Here is a 27,937-nt window from a genome sequence, read left to right as displayed (position 1 = left end):
CACCTGCTGGCACTGGCCACTCAGAGCAGTCCAGTGTGCCACAAACACCTCTGTTTCCAAGATGGCAGAGGTCTGGGACACACTGGAGGAGCTCTGGACACCTCCCCTGGGAGGTGCAGGTCAGGGGAGTGGTCACTCCCCTTTCCTTTTTCCAGTCTCACGCCAGAGCAGGGCTGGGGGATCCCTGAACAGGTGTGGACTGGCTTATGCAGAGATGGGCACCATCTGTGCCCATCAAAGCATTTCCAGAGGCTGGGGGAGGCTACTCCTCCCCAGCCTTCACACCTATTTCCAAAGGGAGAGGGTGTTACACCCTCTCTCAGAGGAAGTCCTTTGTTCTGCCTTCCTGGGCCAGGGCTGCCTGGACCCCAGGAGGGCAGAAACCTGTCTGAGGGGTTGGCAGCAGCAGCAGCTGCAGAGGAAACCCCGGAAAGGAAGTTTGGCAGTACCCGGGTTCTGTGTTAGAGACCCGGGGGATCATGGAATTGTCTCCCCAATGCCAGAATGCCATTGGGGTGACAATTCCATGATCATAGACATGTTACATGGCCATGTTCGGAGTTACCTTTGTGACGCTGTACATAGGTAGTGACCTATGTACAGTGCACACGTGTAATGGTGTCCCCACACTCACAAAGTCCGGGGAATTTGCCCTGAACGATGTGGGGGCACCTTGGCTAGTGCCAGGGTGCTCTCACACTAAGTAACTTTGCACCCAACCTTCACCAGTTGAAGGTTAGACATATAGGTGACTTATAAGTTACTTAAGTGCAGTGGTAAATGGCTGTGAAATAACGTGGACGTTATTTCACTCAGGATGCACTGGCAGGCCTGTGTAAGAATTGTCAGAGCTCCCTATGGGTGGCAAAAGAAATGCTGCAGCCCATAGGGATCTCCTGGAACCCCAATACCCTGGGTATCTCAGTACCATATACTAGGGAATTATATGGGTGTACCAGTATGCCAATGTAAATTGGTAAAATTGGTCACTAGCCTGTTAGTGACAAATGTGGAAAGCAGAGAGAGCATAACCTCTGAGGTTCTGGTTAGCAGAGCCTCAGTGAGACAGTTAGTCATCACACAGGGAACACATACAGGGCACATACATATGAGCACTGGGGCCCTGCCTGGCAGGGTCCCAGTGACACATAGACTAAAACAACATATATACAGTGTAACATGGGGGGTAACATGCCAGGCAAGATGGTACTTTCCTACACCCCACCAGCACACACAAGCTGTAAGGGCAGTGTGCATGTGCTGAGTGAGGGGTCCCCAGGGTGGCATAACATGCTGCAGCCATTAGAGACCTTCCCTGGCATCAGGGCCCTTGGTACCAGGGGTACCAGTTACAAGGGACTTATCTGAGTGCCAGGGCTGTGTCAGTTATGGAAGCAAAGGTACAGTTTAGGGAAAGAACACTGGTGCTGGTGGCTGGTTAGCAGGGTCCCAGCACACTTTCAATAAAACTTACGATCAGCAAAGGCAAAACGTTAGAGGGTAACCATGCCAAGGAGGCATTTCCTTACAATGTAATTAATATATTTGACATAGGTATTGTAGAGAGTAAAAAAGCGTTTTAGCATAATGGTGCTCCATGTTTAGTTGATTAACTGTTGAATGCTCCTCAATTTATTTTACAGTTTTATTCATAACAACGTATTTGTATTTAGATAATGAAGACACTGATAGTAGCTCTCCTCCTGGCTGGAGTAATACCACTTTTACTTGGACTTCTGTTTGAGCTGGTAATAGTTGCTCCTCTGAGGGTGCCATTGGATCAGACACCTTTATTTTACCCATGGCAGGTGAGTTATCAATAATCAATCTGTCTGAAATCTCAGAAAAGAAATGAGAAACTAAATATGCATGTAAAGAAACACTTAAACAATCTGTAAACAGCTCAAGGAGTAATGAAGAATGGCTATTGATATTTGACTTAAAATGTATATCTGATAGAAACTTCTGGCTGCAGATTCCTTACCTTAGAAATATCACAGATTTCATAGTGGATCCGGGAGATTTTTCATGAGCAAGTACCCCTGCGTGGCAGTAATTGGCATCAATCTTCTTCACGTGGGGCGGCGTCTGTGCCAGAAGTGACATCCACAGCACCTATCTGATAGAGACTTCTAGTTGCAGATTCCTTCCTTTGAATTTCCCCCAAGTCTCAGACTGGATCTGGAGAATTTTCTAAGCAGTACCCCTGTGTGCCCCGTTTTGTCAAGTCTTTTTCAAGGTTTTACTCCTGGCATAGGAGGTTGTCATTGAAGAAGGGCGCCATCAAGATGATTTTTGACATTCCAAATTTTGGGAGAAAAACATTGCATTCTTACAGCCACATACCTTTTTGATTGTATATATTTGTAAATATCTCTGGTGCACTTTAAGTTCACTTACACACTTTTCACTGCGCCGTCACTTTGTAGGTGCACCATTGTTCTTGATCTATCAGATTTTATTGTTTTTATTAAGATTTCTTGATGGTCCAATTGAAGTTGATAGATTGTTTCAAGAAAAGAGCTTGATTTACTAAAGAATAAAGATGCACTGCCCTATACTAATCAATTGGAGTAGTATCATGATGATGTAGTATCATATATGTTTTGAAAGGGAAAATTTACCTTTGCTTTTCTTTGCCGTGGGAGATCTGATAGAGACTTCTTGCTGCAGATTCCTTACCTCAGAATCGATTCTGGAATTTTTCCACTGAGCAGTATCCTGCGCACGCTGTCGGGTGGCGTAGTTCGGATCCACATGCGTCAGCCCGCTCAGCGTGGCGTCGTCAGCGTCATTAGAGCCGTCTGTGACGTCACAGTTTTCTAAGTAGACGCCACATCGGCGCGCGTACTTCAGTTCTTTTCCTTCGGCGCCAAATAAGCGCAGATCCGGAAAGAGCTACCCTTTTTCTTCGACTTTCGTTGTGGTTTTTCAGCTTGATTGTTTAAACATGTCTTTTAGAAAGACTGGATTGAAACCGTGTGGTTCATGTCATCGCAACATGTCGGTCATGGATCCACACAGAGTGTGCCTCTGGTGTTTGGCAAAGGATCACGACTCGACTCTGTGATAGCTCCAAAGGACTTGAGGGAAAGATCCCTCAAACGTCTTGCGGCAGACAGCCATCTTCAGTCGGCGCGACCCCGTGGAGGTCAAGATTCCGCAATAGGAGGTGGTTGTGGTACCGCTCCCGGAGCCCCAAGTCCTCTTCCTCGCATTCGAGGTCATCTGATCATTCAGGTAACAGGCACAAGAAGAAGTCCAAGTGGACTTCGACTTCCCGACGCCTGTCGACCAACGAGGCATCTGGGGAACGCGGTACCGTGAAGCCGTCGCCAGGGCCGACTTCGCGTCTTCCCCCTTTTCTGGGAACCGGAGCGACCTCCTCTCAAAGGAATTTTACAAAGCCATGGACCTTTTTTATGAGCGGGCTGCACCCTCTGGTGGGTCTTGGGCCCCACAGGGTCAGCAGGGGCCCTAACAGGTTCAACGTGAGGGGCCTCGGCCTGAGCGCCGTTGGGGACCCCAGGATCCGATACCGGATCCGGACCGGTGCCGGTCCCACAGTCATCCTCCTCCGGAGCCAGGTGCGACATCAACACTTCCTTCACCACTGGTCGTAGCCTGTAGGAAGTTGGCTGTGTATGTACTATCTCTAAGTAAGAGATAGTGTGCACAGAGTCCAAGGGTTCCCCTTAGAGCGAAGATAGTGGCAAAATTAGATATTTCTAATGATCTTTTGTGGTAGTGTGGTTGAGCAGTAGGCTTATCAGAGGGTAGTGTTAAGCATTTGTTGTACACACACAGGCAATAAATGAGGAACACACACTCAGACGTAACTCCAGGCCAATAGTTTTTATATAGAAAAATATATGTTCGATGGCATCTGTCGCTGTAGATACGCATGTTTTGCATAGCTCGCCATCTGGTGTTGGGCCGGAGTGTTACAAGTTGTTTTTCTTCGAAGAAGTCTTTCGAGTCACGGGACCGAGTGACTCCTCCTTTTGTCTCCATTGCGCATGGGCGTCGACTCCATCTTCGATTGTTTTTTTTCCGCCATCGGGTTCGGACGTGTTCCTGTCGCTCCGAGTTTCGGAACGGAAAGATAGCTAATTTCGGAAGATTTTCGTCGGTATTGTTGCGTTCGGGATCGGCGTAGTTAGATTCAACACCGCATCGAAGATCGAAGAGCTCCGGTGCCCTTCGGGGTAGTTTTTCGATCCCCCGTCGGGGCCTGGTCGGCCCGACCGCGTGCAGAAGAACGCCGATGGAACGGACCACGTTCCGTTTCTGTCCCAAATGCCACAATAAATACCCCTATACAGACCAACACTTGGTCTGTAACCTGTGCCTGTCACCTGAGCACAGTGAAGACACTTGCGAGGCCTGTCGTGCGTTCCGGTCCCGAAAAATACTCCGAGACGTCGAGCCAGAAGACTTCAGATGGCGTCCGCGCCGACAGCCCACCGGGAGTTCGAGGAACAAGAAGAGGAGGGAACCTTTTCGATCCAAGAATCGGACTCCGAAGGATTCGACGATACACAAACCGTGAGTAAGACGTCGAAAGCCACTCAGAAGAAGATTTACAAGGCCCAGGGGACGCCACTGCCACCAGGCCATGGCTCGACCCATAAATTCGGTGACCGACCGTCGGCACCGAAAAAGGCCCAAACAGTGCCGAGATCGTCCGACTCCGGTCGAGACACCGGCACGCAGCCTTCTCGGGACCGAGAAAGTGCTGGAGACAAGCATCGACACCGAGATACCGGTGTAGACACGGCTCGACGCCGAGACAGCAGCACCGAAGAAGATCGACGCCGAGAGGTTTCGGCCCCGAAAAAGAAAAAAGTCACCTTGGAGCCGAAAAAAGATGCAGACAGGGTTTCGGTGCCAAAACAAACTGCAACCGACCCAGTTTCAGGCTCTTATACAGAAGAGCACTCGCTAACCTCCCAAATGCAAAAGCATAGGTTTGAGGAAGAGCTACACTCAACTGATGTAGACCATACGCAAAAGCGTATTTTCATACAGCAGGGGACAGGAAAAATAAGCACCCTTCCCCCTATTAGAAGAAAGAGAAGATTGGAGTTCCAAACTGAACAGACACCACAAACAAAAGTGGTGAAAAAAGTTACCCCACCACCCTCTCCTCCACCTGTGATTAACGTCTCACCAGCACAAACTCCATCACATTCCCCAGCTCACACCACCATGAGCCAGGGTGACCAAGATCAAGACGCATGGGACTTATACGACGCCCCAGTGTCAGATAACAGTCCGGAGGCATACCCTACGAAGCCATCTCCACCAGAGGACAGCACTGCGTATTCTCAAGTGGTGGCTAGAGCAGCACAATTTCACAATGTAAGCCTCCACTCAGAACAGGTCGAGGATGACTTTTTATTCAACACACTCTCCTCCACCCACAGCTCCTACCAAAGCCTGCCTATGCTCCCTGGTATGCTCCGGCACGCAAAAGAAATCTTTAAGGAGCCGGTCAAAAGCAGGGCAATCACACCAAGAGTGGAAAAAAAGTATAAGGCGCCTCCTACAGACCCGGCTTTCATCACTACACAGCTGCCACCAGACTCTGTCGTTGTAGGGGCAGCTAGGAAAAGGGCCAACTCCCACACATCTGGAGATGCACCACCCCCAGATAAAGAAAGCCGCAAGTTCGATGCAGCTGGTAAGAGAGTCGCAGCACAAGCTGCAAACCAGTGGCGCATCGCTAACTCCCAGGCACTACTTGCGCGCTATGACAGAGCCCATTGGGATGAGATGCAACATCTCATTGACCATCTGCCCAAGGACCTACAAAATAGGGCAAAACAAGTGGTTGAGGAGGGACAGACCATTTCCAACAACCAAATCCGCTCCTCCATGGACGCTGCAGATACAGCTGCACGGACAATTAATACATCTGTAACTATCAGAAGGCATGCATGGCTCCGAACGTCTGGATTTAAACCAGAGATTCAGCAAGCAGTTCTCAATATGCCTTTTAACGAAAAAGAACTGTTCGGTCCAGAAGTGGACACAGCGATTGAGAAGCTCAAAAAAGACACGGACACTGCTAAAGCCATGGGCGCACTCTACTCCACGCAGAGCAGAGGGAATTACAGCACATTCCGTAAAACACCCTTTAGAGGGGGGTTTCGGGGTCAGAGCACACAAGCCAGCACCTCACAGGCAACACCGTCCAGTTACCAGGGACAGTACAGAGGAGGTTTTCGGGGACAATATAGAGGAGGGCAATTCCCTAGGAATAGAGGAAAATTTCAAAGCCCCAAAACCCCTACTACTAAGCAGTGACTCACATGTCACTCATCCCCTCCACACAACACCAGTGGGGGGAAGAATAAGTCATTATTACAAAGCATGGGAGGAAATCACTACAGACACTTGGGTTCTAGCAATTATCCAACATGGTTATTGCATAGAATTTCTACAATTCCCTCCAAACATACCACCAAAAGCACAAAATTTGACAAAACATCATTCCAATCTCCTGGAGATAGAAGTGCAGGCACTATTGCAAAAGAATGCAATCGAATTAGTGCCAAACACACAAATAAACACAGGAGTTTACTCACTGTACTTTCTGATACCAAAGAAGGACAAAACGCTGAGACCAATCCTAGACCTCAGAATAGTGAACACATTCATCAAATCAGACCATTTTCACATGGTCACACTACAAGAAGTATTACCATTGCTAAAACTACACAACTACATGTCAACTTTAGACCTCAAGGACGCGTATTTCCATATACCAATACACCCACCGCACAGGAAATACCTAAGGTTTGTATTCAAAGGAATACATTACCAATTCAAGGTACTGCCTTTCGGATTAACAGCCGCACCAAGAGTCTTTCCAAATGTCTAGCGGTAGTCGCTGCACACATCAGAAGGCAGCAAATACATGTGTTCCCATATCTAGACGACTGGCTAATCAAGGCCCATTCGTTAATAGAGTGCTCAAATCACACAAATCAGATCATACAAACCCTCTTCAAACTAGGGTTCACCGTCAACTTCACAAAATCCAACATTCTGCCGTGCAAGGTACAACAATACCTAGGAGCCATAATAGACACAACAAAAGGAGTAGCCACTCCAAGTCCCCAAAGAATTCAAAATTTCAACACCATCATACAACGCATGTATCCAACACAAAAGATACAAGCAAAGATGGTATTACAACTCCTAGGCATGATGTCTTCATGCATAGCCATTGTCCCAAACGCAAGACTGCACATGAGGCCCTTACAACAGTGCCTAGCATCACAGTGGTCTCAAGCACAGGGTCATCTTCTAGATCTGGTGTTAATAGACCGCCAAACTTACCTCTCGCTTCTGTGGTGGAACAACATAAATTTATACAAAGGGCGGCCTTTCCAAGACCCAGTGCCACAATACGTAATAACAACAGATGCTTCCATGACAGGGTGGGGAGCACACCTCGATCACCACAGCATACAAGGACAATGGAACGTACATCAAACAAGACTGCATATAAATCACCTAGAACTTCTAGCAGTTTTTCAAGCACTAAAAGCTTTCCAACCAATAATAGTTCACAAATACATTCTCGTCAAGACAGACAACATGACAACAATGTATTATCTAAACAAGCAAGGGGGGACGCACTCCACGCAGTTAAGCCTGCTAGCACAAAAAATTTGGCGTTGGGCAATTCACAACCAAATTCGCCTAATAGCACAATTTATACCAGGGATCCAAAATCAACTCGCAGACAATCTCTCTCGAGATCACCAACAGGTCCACGAATGGGAAATTCACCCCAAATTCTGAACACCTATTTCAAACTCTGGGGAACACCTCAAATAGACTTGTTTGCGACGAAGGAGAACGCAAAATGCCAAAACTTCGCATCCAGATACCCACACAAACAGTCCCAAGGCAATGCCCTATGGATGAACTGGTCAGGGATATTTGCTTACGCTTTTCCTCCTCTCCCTCTCCTTCCTTACCTGTTAAACAAACTCAGTCAAAACAAACTCAAACTCATATTAATAGCAACAACTTGGGCAAGGCAACCCTGGTACATAACGCTGCTAGACCTATCAGTAGTACCCCACATCAAATTGCCCAACAGGCCAGATCTGTTGACACAACACCACCAAAAGATCAGACACCCAGATCCAGCATCGCTGAATCTAGCAATCTGGCTCCTGAAATCCTAGAATTCGGGCACTTACAACTTACCCAAGAATGTATGGAAGTCATAAAGCAAGCCAGAAGGCCATCCACCAGGCACTGCTATGCAAGTAAATGGAAGAGGTTTGTTTGCTACTGCCATATTAATCAAATACAACCATTACACACAACTCCAGAACATGTAGTGGGTTACTTGCTTCACTTACAAAAATCTAACCTGGCTTTCTCTTCCATTAAAATACACCTTGCAGCAATATCTGCATACCTGCAGACTACCTATTCAACTTCCCTATATAAGATACCAGTCATTAAAGCATTCATGGAGGGCCTTAGGAGAATTATACCACCAAGAACACCACCTGTTCCTTCATGGAACCTAAATGTTGTCCTAACTAGACTTATGGGTCCACCTTTTGAACCCATGCACTCCTGCGAAATACAGTTCCTAACCTGGAAGGTTGCATTTCTCATCGCCATTACTTCCCTAAGAAGAGTAACGAGATTCAGGCGTTTACAATACAAGAACCTTTTATACAACTACACAAGAATAAGGTCGTCCTAAGGACTAATCCTAAATTTTTGCCAAAGGTTATTTCACCGTTCCATCTAAATCAAACAGTGGCAACTTCCAGTGTTCTTTCCACAGCCAGATACCGTAGCTGAAAGGGCACTACATACATTAGATGTCAAAAGAGCATTGATGTATTACATTGACAGAACAAAGAACATCAGAAAGACTAAACAACTATTTATTGCATTTCAAAAACCTCATGCAGGAAACCCAATATCAAAACAAGGTATAGCCAGATGGATAGTTAAATGCATCCAAATCTGCTACCTTAAAGCTAAACGACAGCTGCCCATTACACCAAGGGCACACTCAACCAGAAAGAAAGGTGCTACCATGGCCTTTCTAGGAAACATCCCAATGCAAGAAATATGTAAGGCAGCCACATGGTCTACGCCTCACACATTCACCAAGCACTACTGTGTAGACGTGTTATTCGCACAACAAGCCACAGTAGGTCAAGCCGTATTAAGAACATTATTTCAAACTACTTCCACTCCTACAGGCTGAGCCACCGCTTTTGGGGAGATAACTGCTTACTAGTCTATGCAAAACATGCGTATCTACAGCGACAGATGCCATCGAACTGAAAATGTCACTTACCCAGTGTACATCTGTTCGTGGCATCAGTCGCTGTAGATTCGCATGTGCCCACCCGCCTCCCCGGGAGCCTGTAGCAGTTCGGAAGTTACCTTCAACTATTTGTATATATATCATCTCAACCTTAAATAGGTACATACTTAGTCAATCCATTGCATGGGCACTATTACTACAATTCATCTCCTACCTCACCCTCTGCGGGGAAAAACAATCGAAGATGGAGTCGACGCCCATGCGCAATGGAGACAAAAGGAGGAGTCACTCGGTCCTGTGACTCGAAAGACTTCTTCGAAGAAAAACAACTTGTAACACTCCGGCCCAACACCAGATGGCGAGCTATGCAAAACATGCGAATCTACAGCGACTGATGCCACGAACAGATGTACAGTGGGTAAGTGACATTTTCATTTCTTAATTTATTTTAGAACCACAAGATTTGAAGTAAATACATAAGATGCAAGGTACTCCACACAGGAAAGTAAAGAACTTTGAATTAGAGCAGTAGCATACACAGTTATAGTAAAAATGGCAATAAGCTATTTTAAAAGTGGACACAGTGCAAAAATCAGCAGTTCCTGGGGGAGGTAAGTAATGGTTAGTTTGTCAGGTAAGTAAGGCACTTACAAGTCTAAGTTCCTGGGCATAGACAGCCCACTGTTCGGGGTTCAAGACAACCCCAAAGTTACCACACCAGCAGCTCAGGGCTGGTCGGGTGCAGAGGTGAAAGAGGTGCCCAAAACACATAGGTGCCTATGGAGAACAGGGGTGCTCCAATTCCAGTCTGCCAGTAGGTAAGTACCCGCGTCCTCGGAGGACAGACCAGGGGGGTTTTGTAGAGCACCGGGGGGGACACAAGAAGGCACATAAAACACACCCTCAGCCGCACAGGGGAGGCCGGGTGCAGTGTGCAAAGCAGGCGTTGGGTTTTGTATTGGATTCAATGGAGATTCCCAGGGGTCACTCTAGTGGTGCAGGCAGGGCACAGGGGGGGCTTCTCGGGCCAGCCACCGACTGGGCTAGGCAGATGGTCGCCTGAGGGTTACTCTTGCACTGAGGTTCGGTTCCTTCTGGTCCTGGGGGCTGCGGGTGCAGTGCTAGGTCCAGGCGTCTGGTCCCTTGTTACAGGCAGTTGCGGTCAGGGGGAGCCTCTGGATTCTCTCTGCATGCGTCACTGTGGGGGTCCTGGGGGGTCGTCTCGGGCTCTTCACGAGGTCGCAGTCACCTGGGAGTCCTCTCTGTGGTGTCGGTTCTCTAGAGCTCATGCCGGGGGCGTCCGGTGCAGAGGGTGAAGTCTCACGCTTCCGGCGGGAAGAGTGAGTCTTTAAAAGTTGCAAGAAAGTTGCAAAGTTGTTGCTGTTGTTGAGCAGAGCCGCTTCTCACAGGAGTTTCTTGGTTCTTTGGTTCAGGGCAGTCCTCTTAGGCTTCAGAGGTCGTTGGTCCCTGCGGATGCATCACTGTTGCATCTTTCTTCGAGTCAGAAGACAAGCCGGTAGGGCTGAGGCCAAAGCAGTTGTCGTCTCCGTTGTCTCTGCAGGGCTTTCATGACAGCAGTCCTTCTTGGATCAGGTTGCAGGAATATGATTTCCTGGGTTCTGGGCTGTAAGGCCTGCTAGAGGGATGACTTACCTATGCCAAAGGCATTGTGAGGTTGGCATGGCACTCTGAGGAGAATGCCATGCCGACTTAGTCATTTTCTCCCCACCAGCACACACAAGCTGTGAGGCAGTGTGCATGTGCTGAGTGAGTGGTCCCCAGGGTGGCATAAGACATGCTGCAGCCCTTAGAGACCTTCCCTGGCATCAGAGCCCTTGGTACTAGTTACAAGGGACTTATCTGAGTGCCAGGGCTGTGCCAATTGTGGATGCAAAGGTACAGTTTAGGGAAAGAGCACTGGTGCTGAGGCCTGGTTAGCAGGGTCCCAGCACACTTTTAATCATAACTTGGCATCAGCAAAAAGTCAGGGGGTAACCATGCCAAGGAGGCATTTCCTTACATAGCCCCATCCTCATTCCGGATGAGCTGGAGCGACGTTGTACGACGCCGACTGCGACGGCTCCAATCAGGCCCAGATCATTACCTGAGCCTTATTCTGAACAGCCAGGTACAGGAGAGCAGTCAGAGAAGTCTGAGGACCCTTTGGAGTGTGAACTGGAGCATGAGGAGGACTGGTATAAGGATCTAGGGGAAGCCAGTAGACTGGAAACGTCTCCAGATACTGCCATGCTCTGTCCTCCTAATGTGGCTACGGAGGAGGGAGCTTCTTTCGCTATGGTGGTGCGTAGGGCAGCTGAGGTCGTGGACCTATACTTGTCCACAGTGCCAGTCAGGACGAATCTCCTGACAGAGGTGCGTCAGCTGGGTGTGACTCCATCAGAGCCAATGTTGCCCTTCAATGAGGCCCTAACTGATGTCCTTCTGGGAACATGGTCCAAAACCAGCACAGGGGCTCCTGTGAATAGGACAGTCGGCAGCCGCCATAGACATGCTCCAAACAACCCTAGTTTACTTACCCAACGACCCACCCCGGAGAGCTTGGTGGTCCAAGCCTCAACTTCCTGTGGTGCCTTCCCTTATGATCCCTGGGATAGGGAATCCAAGAGGCTAGATGAGCTTGGAAAGAAAATGTTTTCTTGCTCCAGCCTGGCATTGAGGTCAGTAAACACCTCTTGCCTATTGGTCCGCCTTTCCCATACTTTATGGGATCCAGTGACACAGCTGCTGCCCCAGGTCCCGGAGGGCATACAGGACACTTTCACCCAGGCTGTCAAGGATGGGAGAGATGCAGCCAAGTTTACAATCAAGTGTGGATTGGACACAACGGACACGCTGGGTAGAGCGATTGCATCGACAGTGCCCATACGTCGCCACACCTGGCTATGTTCAACTGGCTTTTTAGAGGCTGTCCAGTCTAGTTTGATGGGCATGCCCTTTGATAGCTCTCGCCTTTTTGGTGAGAAGGCAGACTCAGCGCTTGAGAAGTTCAAGGATTCTCAAGCTACGACCAGATGCTTGGGCCTCTCAGCGCCAGCTCTTCAGCAGTCTGTCTTCCGTCCCTTTTGAGGCTTTGGAAGGGGCGCAGTACCACACCAGCCACAACTCAGCCACCGTCCTCAGGCTTCACACCATCCCGGTAGAGGACGTGGTCATGGTACTGTCAGACCCAGAGGGTCTGGCCAGCGGTTGGCCACCACACAGCCCCCCTCCACTGCACCCAAGCCCTCCTAGTATGGTTCTGCGGGACCATGTCCGTCCAGTTGGAGGGCAGATTCAGTTTAATTTCCCTCACTGGCATTCCATCACAATGGACAAATGGGTTTTGCAGATCATACAGAAGGGCTATTTCCTCCCCTTCTAGTCTTTCCCTCCTTTTATCCCTCCGACAAAAGAACGGCTGATGGAGGACCATTTGGTTTTGCACTGGGAGGAAGTTATGGCTCTCTAGGCCAAGGGAGCTATAGAAAGGGTCCCAATGTCAGAAGTAGGCAGTGGTTGTTATTCCCGCTACTTTCTGATTCCCAAAAAGAACAAGGGCCGTCGCCCTATCCTGGACTTAAGGGACGTCAATCTCTTCCTCAAGAAGGAGAAATTCAAGATGCTCACTCTTGCTCAGGTCTTGTCTGCCCTAGACCAAGGAGACTGGATGGTAGCGTTGGACTTGCAGGATGTGTATTTTCACATCCCCATCCTGCCTGCCCACAGGCGCTACTTGTGGTTCGAGGTGGGCCATGAGCACTTTGTTTACCGTGCTCCCCTTCAGTCTCACCAGTACCCCTCGGGTGTTCACCAAAGTGGTGGCGGCAGCTCATCTGCGCAGGTTAGGGATTTCAGTCTTCCCCTACCTAGATGATTGGTTGTTGAAGGCTCCGACCCCCCAGGCTCTCGTCACCCATCTCCAGACGACGGCAGACCTCCTGCATTTGCTGAGGTTCACTATAAATGTGCTGAAGTCACACCTGACTCCCTCTTAGAAGCTCACTTTCATCGGAGCTGTTCGGGACGCAGTGCAGTATCGGGCCTATCCCCCCGAGCAGCGAGTCCAAGATATTCAGGTTATGATACCGATGTTTCGGCCTCTATCCTGGATTTCGGTGAGACAGACCCTGAGGCTGTTGGGACTCCTGGCTTCCTGCATTCTATTGGTCAAGCATGCCAGATGGCAGAGGAGGGCTCTGCAGTGGGACCTGAAGTTCCAGTGGGCACAGCATCAGGGGAATCTTACCGACTTGGTTCAGATCTCGAAGGGAACTGTAAAGGATCTGCTGTGGTGGTTAGTGACCTCTGATTGGGTCAAAGGCAGACTCCTCTCCCTTCCCCAACCAGATCTCACAGTAGTGACAGATGCGTCACTTCTCGGATGGGGCAGCCATCTGGGATAGGTGGAGGTCAGAGGTCGCTGGTCTCCGGCGGAATCTGGGCTCCATTTCAACTTGTTGGAGCTTCGGGTGATCCGGCTAGCATTAAAAGCATTTCTTCCTGTTGTGAAAGGGAAGATAGTGCAGGTGTTCACGGACAACACTACCGCAATGTGGTACTGCAACAAGCAGGGCGATGTGGGGTCGTGGACCGTTTGTCAAGAGGCTCTGCATCTCTGGACATGGCACAACAGGTCATAACCCTTGCGGTTCAACACTTGGCAGGTTCTTTGAACGCCAGGGCGGACGAACTTAGCCAACGATGCTTAGCAGGTCAGAAAAGGTATCTCCATCCGAAGGTGGCGCAAGGACTCTTTCAGCAGTGGGGAGAGCCTTGGTTAGATCTGTTTGCCTGCGTAGAGAATGCGCAATGTCAGCAGTTTTGCGCATTGGAGTTTCCAAGGCGGCTATCGCTAGGCGCCCCTTTTCGTTGCGAGTGGAGTTCAGGCCTCTGGTACGCCTTTCCGCCCATACCACTTCTGCCCAGAGTTCTCAAGAAAATCAAGAACGACTGGGAACAAGTAATCCTAGTGGCTCCAGATTGGGCACAGAGAGTCTTATATCCAGAGCTTCTCAAGTTGAGCATCAGTCCTCCAATCAGGTTGTCTCTTCGGGAGGATCTTCTGTCGCAGCAGCAGGGGAATGTTCTCCACCCGAACCTGTCAACTTTGCGGCTTTATGCGTGGAGGTTGAGTGGTGACAGTTGATCGTTTATGACCTCCCTCCTGAAGTCTGTGATGTCATTCTGGCAGCCAGGCGTCCCTCTACTAAGTCGATTTACGCCTGCCGGTGGAAACGTTTGGCACCCAGATAAGTCCCTTGTAACTGGTACCCCTGGTACCAAGGGCCCTGATGCCAGGGAATGTCTCTAAGGGCTGCAGCATGTCTTATGCCACCCTGGATACCCCTCACTCAGCACATGTACACTGCTTGCCATCTTGTGTGTGGTAGTGGGGAGAAAACGACTAAGTCGACATGGCACTCCCCTCAGGGTGCCATGCCAACCTCACACTGCCTATGGCATAGATAAGCCACCCCTCTAGCAGGCCTTGCAGCCCTAAGGCAGGGTGCACTATACCACAGGTGAGGGCATAGGTGCATGAGCACTATGCCCCTACAGTGTTTAAGCAAAACCTTAGACATTGTAAGTGCAGGGTAGCCATAAGAGTATATGGTATGGGAGTCTGTCATACGCGAACTCCACAGCACCATAATGGCTACACTGAAAACTGGGAAGTTTGATATCAAACTTCTCAGCACAATAAATGCACACTGATGCCAGTGTACATATTATTGTGAAATACACCCAGAGGGCATCTTAGAGATGCCCCCTGAAAACATACCCGACTTCCAGTGTGGGCTGACTAGTTTTACCAGCCTGTCACACACCAGACATGTTGCTGGCCACATGAGGAGAGTGCCTTTGTCACTCTGTGGCAACGGAACAAAGCCTGTACTGGGTGGAGGTGCTTCTCCCCTGCAGGAACTGTAACACCTGGCCTCAAAGGCTCACCCCCTTTGTTACAGCGCCACAGGGCATCCCAGCTAGTGGAGATGCCCACCCCTCCGGCCACTGCCCCCACTTTTGGCGGCAAGGCCGGAGGAGATAATGAGGAAAACAAGGACGAGTCACTGGCCAGTCAGGACAACCTCAAGGTGTCCTGAGCTGAGGTGACTCTGACTTTTAGAAATCCTCCATCTTACAGATGGAGGATTCCCCCAATAGGATTAGGGATGTGACCCCCTCCCCACAGGGAGGAGGCACAAAGAGGGTGTAGCCACCCTCAGAGCTAGTAGCCATTGGCTACTAACCTCCCAGACCTAAACACACCCCTAAATTGAGGATTTAGGGTCTCCCAGAACCGAGGAAGATAGATTCCTGCAACCTGAAGACGAAGAAGGACTGCTGACCTGAAGCCCTGCAAAGAAGACGGAGACACCAACTGCTTTGGCCCCAGCCCTACCGGCCTGTCTCCCCACTTCGAGAAAAACTGCAACAGCGATGCGTCCCCCAGGGTCCAGCGACCTTTGAAGCCTCAGAGGACTACCCAGCATCTAAAAGGACCAAGAAGCTCCTGAGGACAGCGGCCCTGTTCGCCAAGACTAAAAGTTGTTTCTTTGTTGCAAAGTTGCAAAGACCACACGTTTCCCGCCGGAAGCGTGAGACTTTCCACTCTGCACCTGACGCCCTCGGCTTCACCTGCGGAAAACTAACTCTACAGGGAGGACTCCCCAGCGACTGCGAGCCCGTGAGTAGTCAGAGTTGACCCCCCTGAGCCCTCACAACGACACCTGCAGTGGGAATCGAGAGGCTACCCCTGACCGCGACTGCTTGCTTCAAGGAACCCAACACCTGGAGAACACACTGCACCCACAGCCCCCAAGACCTGAAGGATCCGAACTCCAGTGCAGGAGTGACCCCCAGGCGGCCCTCTTCCTAGCCCAGGTGGTGGCTACCCCGAGGAGCCCCCCCCCCTTGCCTACCTGCATAGCTGAAGAGACCCCTGGGTCTCCCCATTGAATCCTATTACAAACCTGACGCCTGTTTGCATTCTGCACCCGGCCGCCCCTGTGCCGCTGAGGGTGTACTTTCTGTGCCTGCTTGTGTCCCCCCCCAGTGCCGTACAAACCCCCCCTGGTCTGCCCTCCGAAGTCACGGGTACTTACCTGCTGGCAGACTGGAACCGGGGCACCCCCTTCTCCATTGAAGCCTATGTGTTTTGGGCACCACTTTGACCTCTTCACCTGACCGGCCCTGAGCTGCTGGTGTGGTAACTTTGGGGTTGCCTTGAACCCCCAACGTTGGGCTACCTTGGACCCAACTTTGAACCCTGTAAGTGTTGTACTTATCTGTGAAACTAATATGTTCGATGGCATCTGTCGCTGTAGATACGCATGTTCTGCAATAGCTCGCCATCTGGTGTTGGGCCGGAGTGTTACAAGTTGTTTTTCTTCGAAGAAGTCTTTCGAGTCACGGGACCGAGTGACTCCTCCTTTTGTCTCCATTGCGCATGGGCGTCGACTCCATCCTCGATTGTTTTTTTTCCGCCATCGGGTTCGGACGTGTTCCTGTCGCTCCGAGTTTCGGAACGGAAAATTAGCTAATTTCGGAAGATTTTCGTCGGTATTGTTGCGTTCGGGATCGGCGTACTTAGATTCCACACCGCATCGAAGATCGAAGAGCTCCGGTGCCCTTCGGGGTAGTTTTTCGATCCTCCGTCGGGGCCTGGTCGGCCCGACCGCGTGCTGAAGAACGCCGATGGAACGGACCCCGTTTCGTTTCTGCCCCAAATGCCACAATAAATGCCCCTACACAGACCAACACTTGGTCTGCAACCTGTGCCTGTCACCTGAGCACAGCGAAGACACCTGCGAGGCCTGTCGTGCGTTCCGGTCCCGAAAAACACTCCGAGACCGTCGAGCCAGAAGACTTCAAATGGCGTCCGCACCGACAGCCCAACGGGAGTTCGAGGAACAGGAAGAAGAAGGTACCTTCTCGATCCAAGACTCAGACTCCGAAGGATTCGACGACACACAAACCGTGAGTAAGACGTCGAAAACCACACAAAGAAACATTTACAAGGCCCAGGGGACGCCACTGCCACCAGGCCATGGCTCCACCCATAAATTCGGTGACCGACCGTCGGCACCGAAAAAGGCCAAAACAGTGCCGAGATCGTCCGACTCCGGTCGAGACACCGGCACGCAGCCTTCTCGGGACCGAGAAAGTGCTGGAGACAAGCCTCGACACCGAGATGCCGGTGTGGACACGGCTCGACGCCGAGACAGCGGCACCGAAACAGATCGACGCCGAGAGGTTTCGGCCCCGAAAAGGAAAAAAGTCACCTCGGAGCCGAAAAAACACGCAGACAAAGTTTCAACGCCGAAACAAACTGCAAGCGACCCAGCTTCAGGCTCTTATACAGAAGAGCACTCGCTAACCTCCCAAATGCAAAAGCATAGGTTTGAGGAAGAGCTACAAGCAACTGATGTGGACCATACGCAAAAGCGTATCTTCATTCAGCAGGGGACAGGAAAAATAAGCACCCTTCCCCCCATTAGGAGAAAGAGAAGGTTGGAGTTCCAGACGGAACAAGCACCACAACCAAAAGTGGTTAAAAGAATTACACCACCACCCTCTCCTCCGCCCGTGATTACCGTTTCACCAGCACAAACTCCATCTCACTCCCCAGCTCACACCACCATGAGCCAGGGTGACCAAGATCAGGACGCATGGGACCTATACGATGCCCCAGTGTCAGATAACAGCCCGGAGGCCTACCCTACAAAGCCATCTCCACCAGAAGACAGCACCGCGTACTCTCAGGTGGTGGCCAGAGCAGCACAATTTCATAACGTAAGCCTCCACTCAGAACAGGTCGAGGATGATTTCTTGTTCAACACACTCTCCTCCACCCACAGCTCCTACCAAAGCCTGCCTATGCTCCCTGGTATGCTCCGGCACGCAAAAGACATATTTAAGGAGCCGGTCAAAAGTAGGGCAATCACGCCAAGGGTGGAAAATAAGTATAAGCCGCCTCCTACGGACCCGGTTTTCATCACTACACAGCTGCCACCAGACTCTGTTGTTGTAGGAGCAGCTAGGAAAAGGGCCAACTCTCACACATCTGGAGATGCACCACCCCCAGATAAAGAAAGCCGCAAGTTCGATGCAGCTGGTAAAAGAGTCGCAGCACAAGCTGCAAACCAGTGGCGCATCGCGAACTCCCAGGCACTACTTGCGCGCTATGACAGAGCCCACTGGGACGAGATGCAACATCTCATTGAACATCTGCCCAAGGACTTCCAAAATAGGGCGAAACAAGTGGTTGAGGAGGGACAGACCATCTCCAACAACCAGATACGTTCCTCCATGGACGCTGCAGATACAGCTGCACGGACAATTAATACATCTGTAACTATCAGACGGCATGCATGGCTCCGAACGTCTGGATTTAAACCAGAGATTCAACAAGCAGTTCTCAATATGCCTTTTAATGAAAAAGAACTGTTCGGTCCAGAAGTGGACACAGCGATTGAGAAACTCAAAAAAGATACGGACACTGCCAAAGCCATGGGCGCACTCTACTCCCCGCAGAGCAGAGGGAATTACAGCACATTCCGTAAAACGCCCTTTCGAGGGGGGTTTCGGGGTCAAAGCACACAAGCCAGCACCTCACAAGCAACACCGTCCAGTTACCAGGGACAGTATAGAGGAGGTTTTCGGGGACAATATAGAGGAGGGCAATTCCCTAGAAATAGAGGGAGATTTCAAAGCCCCAAAACCCCTACTACTAAACAATGACTCACATGTCACTCACCCCCTCCACACAACACCAGTGGGGGGAAGAATAGGTCATTATTACAAAGCATGGGAGGAAATCACTACAGACACTTGGGTTCTAGCAATTATCCAACATGGTTATTGCATAGAATTTCTACAATTCCCTCCAAACATACCACCAAAAGCACAAAATTTAACAACACACCATTCCAATCTCCTGGAGATAGAAGTGCAGGCACTATTGCAAAAGAATGCAATCGAATTAGTGCCAAACACACAGATAAACACAGGAGTTTACTCACTGTACTTTCTGATACCAAAGAAGGACAAAACGCTGAGACCAATCCTAGACCTCAGAGTAGTGAACACATTCATCAAATCAGACCACTTCCACATGGTCACACTACAAGAAGTATTGCCATTGCTAAAACTACACGACTACATGGCAACTTTAGACCTCAAGGATGCTTATTTCCATATACCAATACACCCATCTCACAGGAAATACCTAAGGTTTGTATTCAAAGGAATACATTACCAATTCAAGGTACTGCCTTTCGGATTAACAACCGCACCAAGAGTCTTTACCAAATGTCTAGCGGTAGTCGCTGCACACATAAGAAGGCAGCAAATACATGTGTTCCCATATTTGGACGACTGGCTAATCAAGGCCCATTCGTTCATACAGTGCTCAAATCACACAAATCAGATCATACAAACCCTCTTCAAACTCGGGTTCACCGTCAATTTCACAAAATCCAAAATTCTGCCACGCAAGGTACAACAATACCTGGGAGCCATAATAGACACATCAAAGGGAGTAGCCACTCCAAGTCCACAAAGAATTCAAAATTTCAACACCATCATACAACGCATGTATCCAACACAAAAGATACAGGCAAAGATGGTATTACAACTCCTAGGCATGATGTCATCATGCATAGCCATTGTCCCAAACGCAAGACTGCACATGAGGCCCTTACAACAATGCCTAGCATCACAGTGGTCTCAGGCACAGGGTCACCTTCTAGATCTGGTGTTAATAGACCGCCAAACTTACCTCTCGCTTCTGTGGTGGAACAACATAAATTTAAACAAGGGGCGGCCTTTCCAAGACCCAGTGCCACAATACGTAATAACAACAGATGCTTCCATGACAGGGTGGGGAGCACACCTCGATCAACACAGCATACAAGGACAATGGAACGTACATCAAACAAAACTGCATATCAATCACCTAGAACTTCTAGCAGTTTTTCAAGCACTAAAAGCTTTCCAACCAATAATCGTTCACAAATACATTCTCGTCAAAACAGACAACATGACAACAATGTATTATCTAAACAAGCAGGGAGGGACGCACTCCACGCAGTTAAGCCTGCTAGCACAAAAAATTTGGCATTGGGCAATTCACAACCAAATTCGCCTAATTGCACAGTTTATACCAGGGATACAAAATCAACTCGCAGACAATCTCTCTCGAGATCACCAACAGGTCCACGAATGGGAAATTCACCCCCAAATTCTGAACACTTATTTCAAACTCTGGGGAACACCTCAGATAGACTTGTTTGCGACAAGGGAGAACGCAAAATGCCAAAACTTCGCATCCAGGTACCCACACAAACAATCCCAAGGCAATGCCCTATGGATGAACTGGTCAGGGATATTTGCTTACGCTTTTCCTCCTCTCCCTCTCCTTCCTTACCTGGTAAACAAACTCAGTCAAAGCAAACTCAAACTCATATTGATAGCACCAACTTGGGCAAGGCAACCCTGGTACACAACGCTGCTAGACCTATCAGTGGTACCCTGCATCAAATTGCCCAACAGGCCAGATCTGTTGACACAGCACAACCAAAAGATCAGACACCCAGATCCAGCATCGCTGAATCTAGCAATCTGGCTCCTGAAATCCTAGAATTCGGGCACTTACAACTTACCCAAGAATGTATGGAAGTCATAAAACAAGCAAGAAGGCCATCCACCAGGCACTGCTATGCAAGTAAATGGAAGAGGTTTGTTTGCTACTGCCATATTAATCAAATACAACCATTACACGCAACTCCAGAACATGTAGTGGGTTACTTGCTTCACTTACAAAAATCTAACCTGGCTTTCTCTTCCATTAAAATACACCTTGCAGCAATATCTGCATACCTGCAGACTACCTATTCAACTTCCCTATATAAAATACCAGTCATTAAAGCATTCATGGAGGGCCTTAGGAGAATTATACCACCAAGAACACCACCTGTTCCTTCATGGAACCTAAATGTTGTCCTAACTAGACTTATGGGTCCACCTTTTGAACCCATGCACTCCTGCGACATACAGTTCCTAACCTGGAAGGTGGCATTTCTCATCGCCATTACTTCCCTGAGAAGAGTAAGCGAGATTCAGGCGTTTACTATACAAGAACCTTTTATACAACTACACAAAAATAAAGTCGTCCTGAGGACCAATCCTAAATTTTTGCCAAAGGTTATTTCACCGTTCCATCTAAATCAAACAGTGGAACTTCCAGTGTTCTTTCCACAGCCAGATACCGTAGCTGAAAGGGCACTACATACATTAGATGTCAAAAGAGCATTAATGTATTACATTGACAGAACAAAAAACATCAGAAAGACTAAACAACTCTTTATTGCATTTCAAAAACCTCACGCAGGAAACCCAATTTCAAAACAAGGTATAGCCAGATGGATAGTTAAATGCATCCAAATCTGCTACCTTAAAGCTAAACGACAGCTGCCCATTACACCAAGGGCACACTCAACCAGAAAGAAAGGTGCTACCATGGCCTTTCTAGGAAACATCCCAATGCAAGAAATATGTAAGGCAGCCACATGGTCTACGCCTCACACATTCACCAAGCACTACTGTGTAGACGTGTTATCCGCACAACAAGCCACAGTAGGTCAAGCCGTATTAAGGACATTATTTCAGACTACTTCCACTCCTACAGGCTGATCCACCGCTTTTGGGGAAATAACTGCTTACTAGTCTATGCAGAACATGCGTATCTACAGCGACAGATGCCATCGAACTGAAAATGTCACTTACCCAGTGTACATCTGTTCGTGGCATCAGTCGCAGTAGATTCGCATGTGCCCACCCGCCTCCCCGGGAGCCTGTAGCAGTTTGGAAGTTACCTTCAATTATTTCTATATGTATCATCTCAACCTTAAATAGGTGCATACTTAGTCACTCCATTGCATGGGCACTATTACTACAATTCAACTCCTACCTCACCCTCTGCGGGGAAAAACAATCGAGGATGGAGTCGACGCCCATGCGCAATGGAGACAAAAGGAGGAGTCACTCGGTCCCGTGACTCGAAAGACTTCTTCGAAGAAAAACAACTTGTAACACTCCGGCCCAACACCAGATGGCGAGCTATTGCAGAACATGCGAATCTACTGCGACTGATGCCACGAACAGATGTACACTGGGTAAGTGACATTTTCATTACTTACCTCCCCCAGGAACTGTTGATTTTTGCAGTCTCCACTTTTAAAATAGCTTATTGCCATTTTTGCCAAAACTCTACATGCTATTGTGATGATTCAAAGTTCCTAAGATACCTGAGTGAAATACCTTTCATTTAAAGTATTGTTTGTAAATCTTGAACCTGCGGTTCTTAAAATAAACTAAGAAAATATATTTTTCTATATAAAAACCTATTGGCTTGGAATTGTCTTTGAGTGTGTGTTCCCCATTTATTGCCTGTGTGTGTACAACAAATGCTTAACACTACCCTCTCATAAGCCTACTGCTCGACCACACTACCACAAAATAGAGCATTAGAATTATCTCTTTTTGCCACTATCTTACCTCTAAGGGGAATCCTTGGACACTGTGCATGCTATTTCTTACTTTGAAATAGTGCATGCAGAGCCAACTTCCTACAACCGGTCTCAGACAATAGTCCCGATTGCTACCCGGCGAGGCCGTCACCACCAGAGGACAGCACTGCATATATGCAGGTGGTATTAAGGGCAGGTACTTTCCATAATGTAGCAATGCATGCAGAGCCCATAGAAGACGACTTCTTATTTAATACCTTGGCATCCACTCACAGCTCTTACCAAAGTTTGCCAATGCTTCCAGGCATGCTAAAACACGCCAAAAAGGTGTTCCAGGACCCAGTAAAAGGCAGAGCCATCACGCCTAGGGTGGAGAAGAAATATAAGCCTCCCCCAACGGACCCTGTGTTTATAACACAGCAATTGACACCAGATTCAGTGGTAGTGGGAGCAGACAGGAAAAGGGCAAACTCCCAATCGTCAGGAGATGCACCACCGCCCGACAAGGAAAGTCGGAAGTTCGATGCTGCAGGCAAACGGGTGGCAGCACAGGCAGCCAATCAATGGCGGATTGCCAATTCGCAGGCTCTCCTGGCTCTCTACGACAGGGCACACTGGGACGAGATGCAACATATAATACAGCACTTGCCCAAGTAACATCAAAAGCGTGCTCAACAGGTTGTTGAGGAAGGACAAGCGATTTCCAACAACCAAATAAGGTCTGCAATGGACTCGGCAGGGTCAACTCCAAGATCTAGTGTTGATAGACCGCCAAACACACTTCTCGCTTCAATGGTGGAACCCTATAAATTTAAACCAATGGCGGCCATTCCAAGACCCAGTGCCTCAATGCGTGATCACAACTGATGCTTCCATGATGGGCTGGGGAAAACACCTCCGCCAGCACAGTATACAGGGACAATGGGACGTTCAGCAAAAACAACTGCATATAAATCATTTAGAACTGTTGGCAGTGTTTCTAGCATTGAAAGCATTTCAACCACTGATAGCCCACAAACACATTCTTGTCAAAACAGACAACATGACGACGATGTATTACCTAAACAAGCAAGGAGGGACACACTCGTCACAACTGTGCCTCTTAGCACAAAAATTTGGCATGGGGCAATTCACAATCACATTCGCCTAATAGCACAATACATCCCAGGGATTCAAAACCAGTTAGCTGACAATCTCAGTCAAGATCATCAACAGACACACAAATGGAAGATTCATCCCCAGATCCTACAGGATTACTTTCTACGTTGGGGAACACAAAAAATCGACCTATTCGCAACAAAAGAAAATGCGAAATGCCAAAACTTTGCGTCCAGGTACCCACACCCTCTGTCCAAGGGCAATGCGTTATGGATGAGTTGGTCAGGGATATTTGCTTACGCTTTTCCCCCTCTCCCACTCATTCCTTATCTGGTAAACAAACTGAGTCAAAACAGACTCAAACTAATACTCATAGCAACAACTTGGGCCCGCCAACCGTGGTACACAACACTTCCGTTGGACCTATCAGTAGTACCCCACGTCAAATTACCAAACAGGCCAAATCTGTTAACTCAACACAAACAACAGATCAGACACCCGAATCCAGCATCGCTCAATCTAGCAATCTGGCTCCTGAAGTCTTAGAATTTGGACATTTAGACCTTACACAAGAATGTATGGAGGTCCTTAAACAGGCTAGGAAACCTACTACAAGACATTGTTATGCAAACAAATGGAAAAGATTTGTTTACTACTGCCACAATAATAACATTCAACCAATACATGCTTCCGCAAAAGACATTATAAGTTACTTACTACACTTACAAAAATCTAACTTAGCATTCTCTTCTATTAAAATACATCTCACAGCAATATCTGCCTATTTGCAGATCAAACACTCAACATCGCTCTTTCGAATCCCAGTCATCAAAGCATTTATGGAAGGATTAAAAAGAATCATACCCCGAGAACACCACCAGTCCCTTTGTGGAACCTCAATATTGTGTTAACACGACTCATGGGACCACCCTTTGAACCCATGCACTCTTGTGAAATGCAGTACTTGACTTGGAAGGTAGCCTTCCTGATAGCTATCACTTCTCTTAGAAGAGTAAGCGAAATACAAGCATTCACTATACAAGAACCCCTTATACAAATACATAAACATAAAGTGGTTCTCCGTACAAATCCAAGATTCTTACCAAAAGTTATATCACCATTCCACCTAAACCAAACAGTGGAACTCCCAGTCTTTTTTCCACAACCAGACTCAGTAGCAGAAAGAGCCTTACATACGTTAGACATCAAAAGAGCACTAATGTATTACATCGACAGAACAAAACAGTTTCGCAAAACAAAACAATTATTTGTAGCCTTCCAAAAACCTCATGCAGGGAATCCTATATCCAAGCAAGACATTGCTAGATGGATAGTGAAATGTATTCAAACCTGCTATATTAAAGCAAAAAGGGATCTACCTATTACACCAAAGGCGCATTCCACTAGGAATAAAGGCGCCACAATGGCTTTTTTAGGGAATATACCTTTGACAGAAATTTATAAGGCAGCCACATGGTCTACGCCTCATACATTCACAAAACATTACTGTGTAGATGTGTTAACAGCACAACAAGCCACAGTAGGACAGGCTGTATTACGAACATTATTACAACTTCAACTCCTACAGGTTAAGCCACCGCTTTTGGGGAGATTGCTGCTTACTAGTCTATGCACAGCATGTGTATCTGCAGCTACACATGCCATCGAACGGAAAATGTCACTTACCCAGTGTACATCTGTTCGTGGCATGAGACGCTGCAGATTCACATGCGCCCTTCCGCCTCCCTGGGAGCCTGTAGCCATTATAAGTTGAATGAAATTTGTAAATATATACTATTCTTATACACATTATGTACATACATACTTACTCCATTGCATGGGCACCCTTACTATATACACAACTCCTACCTCACCCTCTGCGGGGAAAACAATCTAAGATGGAGTCGACGCCCATGCGCAATGCAGCTGAAAGGGAGGAGTCCCTCGGTCTCGTGGCTCGAAAAGACTTCTTTGAAGAAAAACAACTTGTAACACTCCGAGCCCAACACTAGATGGCAGGATAATGCACAGCATGTGAATCTGCAGCGTCTCATGCCACGAATAGATGTACACTGGGTAAGAGGCATTTTCCATATGCTTCATGTTTTTGTATTTTTGCCTTTCTTAAGGCCATGTCTTTTTCTTCAAATAATCAAGCATAAAACTAAAATGTTTGGTTCTTCCATGACTCTGCGCTTCTGGCGTGGAAAGTTGTGGAAAAGAACTTACATATGCTTGCCGGGGCGGTGCCTGTATAGAAGACCGTGATGTCACAGACTGCTCCAACCACGCTGACGACAGCACTCTGAGCCGGATGACAGACGCAGATCCAAACAACGCCACCCAACAGCACACGCAGGGGTACTGCTCAGCAGACAAAATTCCGGATTCGAAGCTGACGCCAGGGAATTCTAAGGGAAGGAATCTGCAGCTAGATAGTCTGTACCAAATAATTTGTTACCAAAGGTAAGTAACTTGTTCATTTAGCTGCACCTAAGTTGTCAATTAATTTGTCTGCTCTTGGTATAGGGTGTGCATCTGTCTGAGTGACAGAGTTGAGACCTCGATAGTCCGCACAGAACCCCATTTGTCTCTTGCCATCTTCGGTATGAGGTTAGGGGACTAAGACCACTGGGGTAGCCCAGGGACTGTCAGATTGCTCAATAACCCCCAATTCCAACATCTTGTGGACTTCCATTTGGATGCTCTCTTTGACTTGGTCAGAGTGTCTGTATATTTGTGTTTTGACAGGTAAACTGTCTCCTGTGTCCACATCATGGGCACACAGGTGGGTCTGTCCAAGGGTCAGAGAGAAGAGCCCAGCATACTGATGTAGGACTGGCCTGCAGTCAGCTTGCTGTTGGGCAGAGAGGGTGTTTGAATAGACAACTCCATCAACTGACCCAAACTTAGTCATTTGAGAGGAGGTCAGGGAGAGGTTCACTCTCTGTTCCCTGCTCCTCATCAGCATGGTTATATCTGTCCTATCACAATAGAGCTTTAGGTGGTTCACATGGATCACCTTTTTGGGTGTCCTGCTAGTGCCCAGGTCTGCCAAGTAGGTGACCTCACTCTTTTTCTCCAGAAATGGGTAAGGGACACTACACCTGTCCTGATGTGCCCTGGGAGCCACAGTCCCAGAACCAACAACTTCTGCCCTGGTTTGAATTCTACCAGTGCAGCCTTTTGGTCAGACCATGGCTTCTGGAGCTGTTGGCTGGCCTCAAGGTTTCTGGATATCTTTTCCATGTACTCCGCCATCCTTGAACGGAGGCGAAGCACATAATCCACCACATCTTGTTTAGGGTCATGGAGAGGTCTCTCCCAGCCTTCTTTTACAAGTGCTAGTGGTCCACTTACAGGGTGGCCAAACAGAACTTCAAAGGGGGAAAACCCTACTCCCTTCTGAGGCACCTCTCTGTAAGCAAAAAAGCAGGCATGGCAGGAGACAATCCCATCTACTTTTGAGTTTTTCAGGGAGCCCCATGATCATGCCCCTCAATGTCTTCAGTCTCTCAACAAGTCCATTGGTTTGTTGATGTTATGGGGTGGTGATTTTTTAAATTACCCCACACGCATTCCACATGTGTTTTAGGTAAGCTGACATAAAGTTTGTACCTGTGTCAGAAACCACCTCTTTAGGAAACCCCAATCTGGTAAAAATACCAATCATGGCAAAGGCTACTACAGGGGCTATAGTAGACCTAAGGGGAATTGCTTCAGGGTATCTCGTAGCGTGATCCACTACTAACGGTATGTACTGGTTCCCCAAGGCTGTGGGTGGTTCAAGGGGACCCACAATGTCCACACCAGCCCTTTGAAAGGAATCTCCCACCACAGGAAGTGGAATGAAGGGGGCCTTTGTGTGGCCACCTGCTTTACCACTGGCTTGGCAGGTGACACAGGAGCTACAAAACTCCTTCTCCATCTGGAACAGTAGAAGTGGTTGACAAGCCTACTCCATGTTTTGCTTTATATCAAG

General features: G+C 48.3%; 1 protein-coding gene across 1 annotated transcript in view; it reads left to right on the top strand.

Moving 5' to 3' along the window:
- MARCHF6 (membrane associated ring-CH-type finger 6) overlaps nt 1-27,937 on the top strand; it is a 1,058,737-nt gene that overhangs the window by 851,012 nt on the left and 179,788 nt on the right. The window contains exon 22 of the mRNA XM_069219690.1: nt 1,674-1,808. Within this exon, the coding sequence (XP_069075791.1) occupies nt 1,674-1,808 (135 nt within the window). The remainder of the gene's footprint in view (nt 1-1,673; nt 1,809-27,937) is intronic.

This window comes from Pleurodeles waltl, chromosome 2_2, assembly GCF_031143425.1.
Source record: "Pleurodeles waltl isolate 20211129_DDA chromosome 2_2, aPleWal1.hap1.20221129, whole genome shotgun sequence".
Classification (NCBI taxonomy): domain Eukaryota; kingdom Metazoa; phylum Chordata; class Amphibia; order Caudata; family Salamandridae; genus Pleurodeles; species Pleurodeles waltl.
Note: the sequence above shows the minus strand (reverse complement) of the source record. Positions and strands in the feature narration are given on the sequence as shown.